This window comes from Leguminivora glycinivorella, chromosome 15 (genome assembly GCF_023078275.1).
Source record: "Leguminivora glycinivorella isolate SPB_JAAS2020 chromosome 15, LegGlyc_1.1, whole genome shotgun sequence".
NCBI classification, from domain to species: Eukaryota; Metazoa; Arthropoda; class Insecta; order Lepidoptera; family Tortricidae; genus Leguminivora; species Leguminivora glycinivorella.
Window position 1 is genome coordinate 888,340 of NC_062985.1, and position 13,299 is coordinate 901,638.

The window sequence follows — 13,299 nt, forward strand, 5'->3', positions numbered from 1 at the left end:
CTAGCTTAAGGATTTAAAGTGGTTTTCCTCCACGTTTACTTATTGTATTTGTGTATGTTTATTTTATAATAGTAGGTATCGACTTGTATTTAATCGTTAAAATCTCATACTGGCTTTACGAGTATAATCTTGTGCACCAAACTAACTATCTCTGTTTTGCCCAATGGTTGACTGGTAGAGAATGCCTTAAGGCGTTAAGCCCGCCATTTGTACTTTTTATTGATAATTTGTGCAATAAAGTTTAAATAAATAAATAAATAAAATTAAGTATATCAGAATTTGTTTTTACCAACACGACAAAATCAAATGTTTTCTCAAGTTAAACTAATGTGACAAAAAATATAAATATTATAGGACATTCTTACACAGAATTGACTGAGTCCCACACAAAAAAAAGTTTTAAACTTCCTTTTTTTTACAAAAGTGTGGTCGCCCCGCTATCGGCTGCGATGTCACAAATGCCTGTATCGCGTGTGGACACTGAACATAACTATCTCTTTTACATAACTAGCTTGCGTCATGTGTATGACATAACATAACAATGCAATATAATTATATTATACATTACGATAAAAGTGCGTAAAAAAAACTCGTGTCGATTTAAAACACTCCCTTCGGTCGTGTTTTAATTTATCGCCACTCGTTTCGAACTTCCTTTTCGCACACGTGTATCGTACGACGTTTTTCAGTACAGATGAGCCTCCGAAGTTTCGACCTGGCATATAATGAACCACTTCTCGTACTAGTGCGTAAAAAGAACACCATCTGTACTGAAAACATACTAAATATACTTTATTTTCGAATAGGCAACGTAGGTAGGTACATAATTAGGGTTCATAGCCATGGTGCTAGTATTTAAGTAAATAAAGAAAAAAACGCCAATAGTCCTGAACAATCTTTCGATTTCAATTGATAGATTTTACAGAATTTTGGAATTATTTATTTATTTATTTAAACTTTATTTCACAATAAAAAAAAGTACAAATGCGGCGGACTTAATACCTTAAGGCATTCTCTACCTACAGGTTACAGCTCTATCTACAGGTTAATTATACAGGAGGCTAGAAGGTATTTTTTTTATAATGCGAATCCATTCCAGCCGATATGACAAAAAATCCGGCTAGAAAAGCTAAAAATCGAGAAAAACGTAGCACATTTTACCTACAAGTTTGTAATGAAAAAATATTTTTCCGCTGCTGTTTTTTTTGCAAATAGATTCCACCCCGATCCACAAATTAAAGAAAACTTACTGCAAAACTGAGCACTGCAGGCCCCGTAGCCGAATGGCATTTTTGCGACGCGAAATGCCGCAGAAATGTAGTCTGGCTCTATCGCGCCAATCCACAAGAGCGAGAGGGATAGATAGCTACGAAAGAGATTTTATCATGAGCGTTTGTACATTCGGCTACGCACACAGGGCAAAAATCAGCTTCCAAGTATTAATAGCGGGATCGATGTCACGGCCGCAGGACGCAGCCCTGACCTGGGATTATTGCTCTCTTTCTGATTACTCGGGTTAGAGAGGGACAGCTTTGTGAGTAGTTATGAATTATCAAATAGTTATTAATTATGATTCCAGTTTGTCCTTGTGTGTGTCAGTGTCAGTACGCTTTGTACTGAGACTGACTGAAATATCACGACACGTTCGTACGATTCCGTAGAAATACGAAGGATAGTCTTTTCGCACTAAAACTGTACCAGGGTGTGTAGCCGAATGGCATTTCTCCGACGCCAAATGAAAACGAAACGCCGCGCCAGTTAGCCTGGCTCTGTCACGCCAATACGCACGAGCGATAGAGATAGATATCTACTAGCGTTTCGTTTCGTGAGCGTTTCGTGAGCGTTTGTGCCATTCGGCTACGCACCCTGGTTACTTAATTAGCCGTGTCAACTTTAAATTTTTGTGCTGTACATTTAAGAAAAAAAAACCTCTTAAAAAAAATCTGCTGTGGCTTGTAGGTGAAGCTCTAAAGATTTCAGCATATATTTGTATAGGGACATACCTACAGAAAAACAGCGGCACACCTTGGACACTGGCGATCAAATATATGAAAGAGGCGCGTTCCTTGCACACAGTCTTAAGCTCGTGTAGGTGAACGCGTACTATGCTTGTATGAGGGAGATATGACAGGTCGACTGTTCGCATTTTTGACAGGCGGTAACTGTGAGGTAACCGAGAGGGGGCGGCGGTACTTTCAGCGGGGAGCAAGAGTGGCCATACTGTACGGTAGTACTCTTTATTATACTGTGACAGCGGGTAGCAACTTTATTTTCTATTTTTACGTTTTTATCGAAAGTATTGATTCAAAATATTTTATAGACTTACGGACATAATTATATTATATATGGATCGACACGGATGTATTTAAATTACGCAGGTAGCAAATTGGAGTGACGGTGACACATCGATCGGTTTGGATGACTCCTAGTAGACGACGCATAATATATCGATTATCCATACTAATACGTAGGGTGTTCAATAAATCTTGTCGTGTAATCATATATATTTATATTTTTTCAAAATAAGCACCACAACAATTAATACATTTATTTATACGCACAAACCACTCATTTATCCAACCCTCCCACTTTCCTTTATTAATTAATTCTAATTCTTCCTCAAACGCACCAACCAACTGTTCATCCGTAGAAAACTTGCGCCCTTTCATGCGGTTCTTCACGTATTCAGTAACCCAAAGTCACAGGGTGCAAGATCAAGACTGTAGGCAGGGTGCTCCAGTACTTTAATGCTAGATGCCCTCAGAAATTGCGAAGTAGCGCCAGCTCTATGAGCTGGTGCATTGTCGTGGTGTAGAAACCACGAGGCGAGTCCCGACTTCGGTCGTCGATTTCTCAGTTCTTCGAATAATTGAGGCAGACAAATCTCAGTATATCATTGACTTGTAACGGTCTTCTGTCCACTAAGCATCACTGATTTTACTAATCCTTGCTTGTTAAAAAAATCAGTCATCATAATTTTTTTCACCGACTTCGATTTCCGCACTTGTGTTGGTTGCTCTTCGTCTACGAAGACCCATATTTTGCTTTGCGATTTAGTTGGCACGTCGTAATAATAAATCCAGGTTTCGTCACCCGTGATAATTGAACTGATACTCTTGGATTGGCCATTGTCAAATTGTTTCACCATAGTTTGCGCCTTATTGTACGCGATGTAGTTGTTGGTGCTCACTTAAGGTGTGGGGTACCCACAGGGTACAAAGTTTTTTTACACTTAAATGATTCGTCACAATGTTGTGCAAAGAGGATACAGGAATATTTAAGAGTTCTTCTAACTGACGATATGTGATTCGGCGATCTTCTCTAAAAGCTTTTTCCACACGAGCTATGTTTTCTGGCACTTGAATTTCTGCGGGTCTTCCCGGTCGCGGGTCGTCGTCTAGCTCAAAATCCCCCTGTAAGTACCATCGTTCCACAGTCCTCACAGATGGGGCTTCTGGACCAAAAACAGAACACATCTCGTCAAAACATTCTTGCTTAGATAAACCGCGCTTGAAGTTATAGTAAATAATAACACGATAGTCTCGTTTGCTCAACGACATGTTCTCTATTTTTTCTAATTTTACTTTGGACTATAATATTAATTCTAGGGAGCTGAAATAAATGTGTTTATTCCTGTAATTGACGACACTTAATGACGAACACATGAACTGTCGCTGTACGCTTAGCGTTTGCAGACACGTCAAGACTTGTTGAACACCCTACGTATTATAAATGGGAAAGTGTGTGTGTCTGTTTGTTTATCCCTCTTTCACGGCAAAACGGAGCGACGGATCGACGTGATTTTTTAAGTAGAGATAGTTGAAGGGATGGAAAGTGACGTAGGCTAGTTTTTGTCTCTTTCTGACCCCCCACTTCCTTTCCATGGGGGGTGGAAGTTTGTATGAAGTATTCCGCAATTTTGTGGTTTAACGTGAGCGAAGCCGCGGGCAAAAGCTAGTAATTTATAAGTTAGATACATCTACAATTATTCAAGGGTTAAGTACAGGTCATATTGAGCAACATTATTATGCTATTAGCACCGAAATCTCTTATGAAAACTTAAAAGTGAGACAGTCAAAATGTGTGGAACAGCCAATACATTTTTAGCAATCTCGAGTAAGTGCGTTTTCACATTATCCGATCAATTGCTGCAAACTTACAAGATTGGATTCGAATTTAATCGTTTTCTTTTCACACCTCGTACAAATTTTTTGTTCATATCTTATTAGTAAATTAGTTACAAAAATCTTGAATCAACATTTATAACTATGAAACTAAAATATACAAATATTATTATTTTTAAGTTACAGTCAACAATCAAATAAATCGCTGCAAGCGGTCCTTCCCTTGAGAAGCAATATGCCATCTAGGCAACTTTATGAACTTATGGCCGGTCTATCTATTATTCTATTATGTAATCTGTGACACGGTTCGCGGGGATGGCAGTATGCAAATGCAAACTTGCCAAGCAATTAATTAACTGTCACGGTGAGTACATCCATAATTGGTTCCGTCGTGAAGGATCGACCACAGGCTGTGCTGTATTGTTTTGGCTTGAACAGGTATTATTAGCCGATAAGGGACGGGGGCGCTAAGTTTCGTCAAATCAAAGGTAAAATCAAGTTGATTTTTTCTTATTTTTTTTTTAATTTAAGTAAAAACTTTTTTCATTTAAAAAAACTTCTTTTGCAAAAAATTCACAGACAATGACACATACAATATGTGGCTAAGGAATCTGACGGTTTACAATATACCATGCACAGGGCACATGACAACAAAATTTTAAATTCAGTATATTTGATTCTGTAATTTGTAAGACTATCAAACAAATTATGCATAATACCACAAAGCCCGCAAAAAATTGTCGGATCATTTGCTAAACACCCCGTAATTTTTACTACAAATATAAGATCTAAGAATATAAGATCCCACACAAGAAAGAGGTAAAATACCGCATTTCTTCGGTAGAAACTTTACATAATAACCGTTACAAGTAGCTGAATTATTAGCAAACTTATGTATACATTAAATACTTGTATAGGCATCAAAAACGCTTAAAATATTATTCTTTACAATATTTTTTTACCTACAACAGTTTCCCCGATTCAATTCAAATATTTCCTTATCAGAAAAGCCGTTATGTGCAAAATAATTGCAAATTGAACGAGCCTGGGTAATTGAATCCTATCGATCGTTGTCCCATGGGAGCGGACTATTTCCAGTTTAGAGCCAAACTTGATATCTACCTGAAATATTACACTGAGAGAAAATACAACCAGTTTTCATGTTCGTTCAACAAGTTTTTTGGTTAAAATAGCGCCTACGTGCTCTTTGGTTCAAACAACAAGCTACTTGTCATTTGAATCGGCAATATATTTGAATCAACAAGTCGATTTTATAAAAACAACCTGACACATATTGTTTTAAACATACGTTTGGCTGATTCAAACGGATAAACCGCAACAAGTCGAACTTGTTAAATTCACAATGCAAATTTCTCTCAGTGTAGGTGAAATAAAATAAAACCCTATAAGTACCTACGCTAAAATCATCTTGTTTAAAGTGACATCATTTGCAACATGCAACACTGACCCTCAGTGACCCGAGTCGGTTGCCGGACGTCCCACCGCCAATCCCCAGCACCCTTATCTTATCTTATCTTAAATCTGCGGGGGCCCTTACGGATACACTTCGACCCATCGGGATCTTTTGTGCAATTACCCCCTACGATCCTAAGATCCTTCAGCTATTCAGGAGCTTCTCGACCATCTCCACGTATCGGATGATGAGGCTCATGGGTAGCTCTCTGAAGTCCTTCGGTGCCAGGTAGCCTGCTCCAAAGTTCTTCATTCTTTGTCTGGCGAGGGCGTGACATTCACACATTAAATGTCTGACGGTCTCTTCCTCTTCGCCACACATGCGACAATCAGTGTTGTCGGCGTGTCCCATCTTGGCCAAAATTCCTTTGACCCCGTAATGGCCTGTGAACACCCCCGTTATAATTTGGAGTTGTCTTTTGCCTAGCTTCCCTAGCTTTTTGCTCCATCCAGAGTCTACCCTCTGCATAAAGAGCTTTGAATGCTTCAGACCAACCAGGGCATCCCACTCTTTTTGGTGACTAGCCTTTGTTTGGTCTTTCATAGCCATTCTGATGGTTCCTTGTGAAAGGCCCACATAAGGTTCCGGACCTATGAAGTTGTCTTCAGATCCGGCCTTGGCAAGTTCATCAGCGTTTTCATTGCCAATGAAGCCTTCGTGCCCCGGTATCCATACCAGTTGCACCTTGTTTTGCCTTCCAAGCTTGTTAAGAGCTTGGATGCCGTTTAATACCAGTCTAGAGGTAACTCTGGGCGATGTGAAGGCTTTGAGTGCCGCTTGACTGTCGCTGAGTATATAGATAGTCTTACCTTGGATTTGTCTAACTATATTCTCATGTACACAGGCAATTATTGCATATGTCTCGGCTTGGAAGACCGTGGCATAATTGCCCATGCTGATACTACCACTGTAGTCATTTGCATAAATGCCTGCGCCCGTACCAGATGCCATCTTGGACCCGTCTGTATACCAGATGATGGTGTTGTCATCAGGGGTGGGTGTCTCCAGACCCTCCTTCCATTCGGCTCTAGTATGGACTTTGGTTTTGAAGTTTTTGTGGAAGATGAATTTCGGTTGCATTTTGTCGCAGCCCATACTCATCAGCCTTCCCATAGAATTGTTGTATTCCATGCTTGTGTGTTTAGTCTTCGGCATGCTATCGCTCCAGAGGCCTGTTAAAGCCAACCGGTGTAGCGATTTCAGTGCCTCAGACTGTATCACTAGATGTAGCGGCGGGAGATCCAATAGTACCTCCAATGCTGCTGTTGGCGTCGTTCTGAACGCACCCGTTATAGCCATGCATGCTGTCCTTTGTACCTTCATGAGGACATCCTTGCATGTGCTCAGTAATGTCCTTGGCCACCAGGCCAGGCTTCCGTACAGGATTATAGGTCTCACCATCATGGTGTAGATCCACCTTAGTACCTTTGGGTTTAAACCCCATGTTTTGCCGTAAGCTGACCTACACATTCCAAACACTCTAAGTGCCTTGGCTGTGGTCAGTTCGACGTGTCTTTTCCAGTTCAGTTCTTTGTCTAGTGTTACCCCTAGATATTTCACTTCATTGGAAAGTTCAAGTACCCTTCCATAGAGCCTTAGTTGCTCCATGCCAGTAAGGGCCCTTTTCCTGGTAAACGGTACTACCACTGTTTTGCCTGGATTGATGGAGAGTTGTTGGTGGTTACACCACCTCTCCACTTGCCTCAGTGCTGTATTCATGATTTCTGACACCGTTCCCGGGAATTTCCCGTTTATGAGTATCACTAAATCATCTGCATAACCCACTGTATATACTGGGCCCTTATTTAGTTCTTCCAAAAGTGAGTTCACTACCAGGCTCCATAGAGTCGGAGAGAGAACCCCACCTTGTGGACAACCTTTTGTTGCTGTGGCTAGTAATTCTTCCCCCATGAGGGAGGACTTAATTAGCCGGCTGTTCAACATATTACCTATCCAGCGGCAGATGGTAGGTTCTATGCCATGTTTGAGTGCAGCATTATTGATTGCACCATATGTGGTGCGATCAAAGGCACCTTCGACATCCAGAAATGCAGCAAGACATAGTTCTTTGTTTTCTATGGCCTGCTCCGCTCTAGTTGTCACCAGGTGTAGTGCTGTCTCCGTGGACTTGCCCGGCTGGTATGCACATTGCAAGCGGTGTAGTGGATGTCTCTTGAGCGGACCATCCCTGATGTGTCTGTCCACCAGTTTCTCCAAAGTTTTAAGGAGAAATGATGATAGACTTATGGGCCTATATGATTTGGCTTCTGTGTAATCCTCTTTGCCTGGTTTGGGCAAGTATGTTACCTTTACTAACCTCCATGCACGTGGTACATGTCCGAAGGCAATACACGCTTTGTACAGTCTACTCAAGTGGGGTATAAGTACGTTAGCGCCTTCTCGTAGTAGTATGGGGTAGATTCCATCTGGCCCCGGGGCTTTATATGGCTGAAATGTCGATAATGCCCATTGTATTTTGTTGTGGTCTACTACCTTTTTCGACGTGTCCCAATTATGCCTGGTCGTGCGAGTGCACTGTTCCGTAACACTAATTGGTTCATCGTCTGGTACACTCTGATTTATTATCGAGCCTGGAAAATGTGTGGCACACATCACCTTGAGGGTCTCTAGCCCCGTTTCAGTCATTCCACCATCACTCCTTCTAATAGAGGTGAGTGGGACTGACTTCGTTGTGGCTAGTGCCTTCGTGAGTCTCATGCCTTCCGGAATGGAACCGATTTGATCGCAGTGGTTTTTCCACGCTTTCCTTTTCGCTTTCCTCACTGCCTTGCTATACTCTGTGAGTTTTCGCGCGTAGAGCTCAAAATCATTACTTCTTTTGGCATCGTTGAAGACAGCCCTAGTTTCTTTCCTGAGTTTTGCTATCTCCGGATTCCACCAGGGTACCTTCTTCGCCAGGATTTTCTTTTCCGGGCAGTTATTTGTCCAAGCCGTATGGACGGCTTGCCCTATTTTGTCAGCTTCAAGTTCTATGTCAATAATAGAGTTTAGCTTACCATTGGGGTTTCCCAGGTCCGCCTTAAGGTCATCCTTGAACGATAACCAGTTGGTATTCCTGGGATTCCGTTTTAGTATAACTTCTACTTTGATTTTAGTGGTATACCTAAAGCATATATATCTATGGTCCGATAAAGAAATCTCCCCAGAGACATGCCATGAACTAACTTTATTACTTGCGTTGTTGGACGCTAGCGTTATATCAATGACCTCACCTCGCCTAGCATTGACGAATGTCGGCTCATTGCCTTTATTTAAGAGTTGTAGTGAAGAGCTTACCAGGAATTCTAGTACCTTCTCTCCTCTTCTGTTGACATCCGAGCTTCCCCAGATGACGTGGTGTGCGTTCGCATCGCAGCCGATGATCAGGTCAGTGTTCGCCCGGCTGCCGTAGTCAGCAAGATCCCGCAGTTGTGTGGTGATGGGATCCGCCGCCTCGTAGGGAAGGTAGGCTGATGAGATGACTAGTGCCTTACCCCCCTTTATTCAGGATCTTGACCGTGGTCAGATCCCTGGAACAGAAAGCATTTAGAAGCATAGCATCAATGCCGGTTTTAACATAAATACATGTCCTCATATTACTCTCGGGGCAGATATACAGTATCGTCCCGCCAGTACCATTTAAGCCTCTTATCTCTCCCTTGTAAATATATGGTTCTTGAATAAGAGCAATGTCGAACTTGTCGCTTTTTAGCTGCCTAGCCAGAAGGGCAGTGGCGGCCTTATTGTGTTGTAAGTTTATTTGTACACACCTTAGCCCCTCCATTACGGCGGTTAGTGTTTGGCGGTGCTGAGATCAGCGGCCGCCTCCTGGACCGTGTTGTCGCAGGACATGGGCGAAGTGGTGCCCTCCAGGTAGAGTTCCTCCAGACCGCGCAGGTCCTCCGAGCCCGCCACCGATAGGATCGGTGACGACTCTCGGGTCCAGCGCAGCCCGGCGAAACTCTCCCCGACTAGCACCACTTCCCCCGCCTCTGACCGGTCCCGAGCCACCTCCGCAGGAGCGCCAGGCAGCGCGTCCCGCTCCGGGGCCTCCCCCGTCGCCGCCCCCGCGGCGCCCGCAGCCTCATCGGCCACCGAGTCCCCCTCCCCCCCGTCCGCGCCGGGCTCCACCCCAGCCTCTTCATGCTCACGCTCCTTCCCCGTCTCCAGGAGCTTGAAGTGGCTGGTGTCGAGCCCCGAGTGAAGAACGTAGCCGGCCTCCCTGATGACGTCAGCTGACACCTGGTCCATCAGAACGATGCGCCTGGTGTTCAGCTCCGACATCACGGTGCCGACCACCTTCCACTCGTCGGTGCGGAGTTTAGGGTTGCGCCTCTGCATCACCCGCAGAGCCAGCGACACGTCCTGGCTGCCATCGATCGCCGTACGCCAGGCCATCTTGACCGGCTTCGGCAGATCTTTAGCAGCCACGACTTTCAGGCGCCGCCCGCCGATCTCTCCTCTTCCGATCACCGAGCGGAGCCATCCCACTGCGTCGCTTCCTCCGCAGGTGATGTGAAGCGCACCCCCGTGACAGCACCTAGTGTGATGTCGGGCATAGGATCGGCCGCCTCGTCCAAAGCTACGAGCAGGACGCTCACTATGGCCGACCTATGCTCCAACATCACCTTTTCCCCAGGAAAGGCCACTGGGACGATAGCCATCTTCTCGCTCGCCGCTACCTCAGCAAACGTCCCCCCACCCTCGTTCGCTTGTGGTCGCCAGCGAGCAGAGAAGAGTCGCCACTGGCCCCCAGTGACCTCTTGTTAGGCTGCCTCCCCGCCCCACTAGTGGAGGGTCCGGCCCCCACTTGCGCGTCCCTATTCTCCCGCGCCTTCGCACGCCTCTTCTGCCTCCTGGTTGGGGCTACTCCTCCACCCGACTGCGCATCCGCACCCTGGGGTGCAGTAGCGTCGTCTATGGCGCCCGGAGCCGCCCCACCAGAATTTGGAAGCGGTGCGTCCCTCCCGCAGTTGGCCGTTGCTCCGCGGCCAATCCCCCAGCACCAGCGCTAGTCGGCTCCCCGAGGGGTGCTTGCTTTGCGCCCCCACTCTTCAACCCTAAGGGAAGAGACGGGTTGGTGCTGTTGGGATGGCCAGCTCCGCCGTGGCCCCTACGCTTCGCCCCCGTCCTTGCGGACGTCCACGTGTTGCCGCTGCCAACGCTCGTGGATCTGTCACAGACAGCCCCACTATTCGCTGGTGCAGCAACCTTTGCGCTATGCGCCTTCGCCTCATCCCGTACGGGTACGGCGTCCCCTCCCCCCGTCGTTATAGGTACATTAGTATCCATACACACATTGAAAAATTTCAGCAAACTGGCTCCCCACCCACCACGGAGCCACACATTTGGAATGCATTGAAGCATTAGGGCTACCAAGTCTGCTATAGTAATCCAGGATGCGTTGTCTGTGAATCCGCACGGTGCCAAAACCCTGGTCAGCTCCTCAGCCGACGCAGTGAATCGTGCTCCGCCGATTACAGACCCCTACACCCCAGAGAACTAACCTTGTGGCCATCTGACTGGACACGGCAGCCGATTGATCCTAGCTGGCTAGACTAAGACCGCCCGTGTGAGATGAATATGGAGCCAAAGGAGCTTCGCCTAACAGGGATAACGACCGCAGACCCCTGCTTCGCCTAGACTCCCAGGATCTCCTTCTCCACCCGTACGGGTCCCCGCGCACGGCACAAACACGCGGGTGGCATTCTACCGCCTCCCATCCTTCTTTGTGGATGGGAAGCCCGCTGCGACATGCCACGTCATCGCCTACGGCTGATTATACGGGATATGGATCGTTGTTTGCCATCATCACCCCACCCCTACAGACTCGTCCTCATGAAGAAGTCAAGCCTATAGCGATGTCGCCATGCTGGCAAACATTGCGACCCATCTGAGGGATATGGATAGGTTGGGATTACACTAAGGGTGTTTTACAATGGTTCACTCACTTGGCCCAGTTGGAGATGCAGTCATCCGGATGACAACACCTACTTCCGGTCCTTGTGTCCGCTCCCTTGCAAAACTCGCCCTACGATGGTTCAACTGGTTGTTTCCGTTCTTACCTGTTTCTACGGTAGAACCAGGCAGTTAACAGGCAGTAACCTCGGGAAGGAGCACAACCAGTTTTGCCTCGGGGATCTCTGCAACCTGTGCTACTCCCGAGACCATCCACCATGCCAGCTACCGGACAGGTAGCTGACATAGAGACAGACCCACCGCAAGAAGCGACCGGTCGCAAATTATCACTTGCACATGGACCCGCCTCCGCCCCCCCAGCACCCTTAGGCCGTTTTCACGTTATCCGATCCGATATCGGAAGTCGGGAGAATTTCAATAGAAAAAATCCAATATAGCGCCTGTAATGTATGGGATATCGGCCCGACATCCGATATCGGATCGGATAATGTGAAAACGCACTTAGTGCACAAAAATTGTGTCTTTTTTTACTATTTTTGAATGTATTTTCACATAAATAGTAAATGTTATTCATAAAACTTTAATTTATAAATGAGTATTTACTTTTTTTTTCTAAAAAACACTTTTTTTAAAGGTCACTTTTTTGGGTTATTCAGGCCCACGGTGACCAGTGTGACCACGGTGGGTAGTCTAATAACTAGCACGTTGTCTATTTGCGGATTAGCAAAGTAATCTTCTAAATTTTGATGAGTATACTTATTATTATTTTATAGACTGGATTAGATTTTGATCGGAACAAAGGTCACCTAAATCCTGTCTAGACCTACACTCAAAACCCCCCTGAATCCAGGCGAGCCGGTAACCATGGCAACCTGAGATTAAGGCCGCAACCCTGACCCGCCTGCGCTCTGTTTATTTTCCACTCCATCGCTTCTGCGCTACTATTACAGGTTGGATTTTTTTTTCATTGCAAGTTTCTTGTAATTATTGTTGATTTTGAGAAAAAGGTATTCGATAAAGTTAAGATTTTCCATCAGCAGGCGGCCCGTATGCTTGTTTGCCACAATGTGGTATAGAAAACCACACACATTTTGACATATTTCCGCGGAATGCGAATCAGAAGTAAAAATATATGAAAGAGGCGCGTTCCTAGCACACATTCTAAGCTCGTGTAGGTGAACGCGTACCATGCTTGTATGAGTGAGTGACAGATCGACTGTCAGCGTTTTTGACAGGCGGTAACTGTGAGGTAACCGAGAGGGGGTGGGTGGCACTTTCAGCGGCGAGCGGGAGTGGCCATACTGTACGATAGTACTCTTTATACTGTGCTCCCGTGTAGGTTGGTGTCAGGGCTGCGGCCCTAATCCCTGCCGAGGTCTCACCGCCCTTTTACATCTTGCCTACGCTTGATAACAGTAGGTAAATAAATAATAAGAACGATATAAGTACATATTTATGTAATTTCAAGGAAATGAGTTAAATTGCGATGTGTTTGTGAAATCATCCAACATTCTTTCACAATGATTATATTTGAACAGATGTATCAGATTAGTCCGGTTATCTCACAAAATTTTCCTTCACCGAAAAGCAACTGGCAAATATCAAAATGACATTTCACACATTAGTTCCGACAAACTTGTGTTCGAACTTGTGACCTCCGGATTGAAAGTCGCACGCACAGATGTCATATAAACCATAGATCAAGTAAACGTATGTACTTAGCGTGTCAAATGAACTCAGTGAAATCCACTGAGTTGTCCGTCTTTAATCGCAGCTTGCAGC

The 13,299-nt window shown here is 45.1% G+C and overlaps 1 protein-coding gene across 1 annotated transcript in view; it reads left to right on the forward strand.

Annotated features, from left to right (window-relative positions):
* Positions 1 to 13,299, forward strand: part of LOC125234160 (ras-specific guanine nucleotide-releasing factor 2-like) — a 109,602-nt gene that overhangs the window by 29,778 nt on the left and 66,525 nt on the right. Inside the window, 1 exon segment of the mRNA XM_048140364.1 lies at positions 2,119 to 2,158. Coding sequence (XP_047996321.1) covers positions 2,119 to 2,158 — 40 coding nt within the window.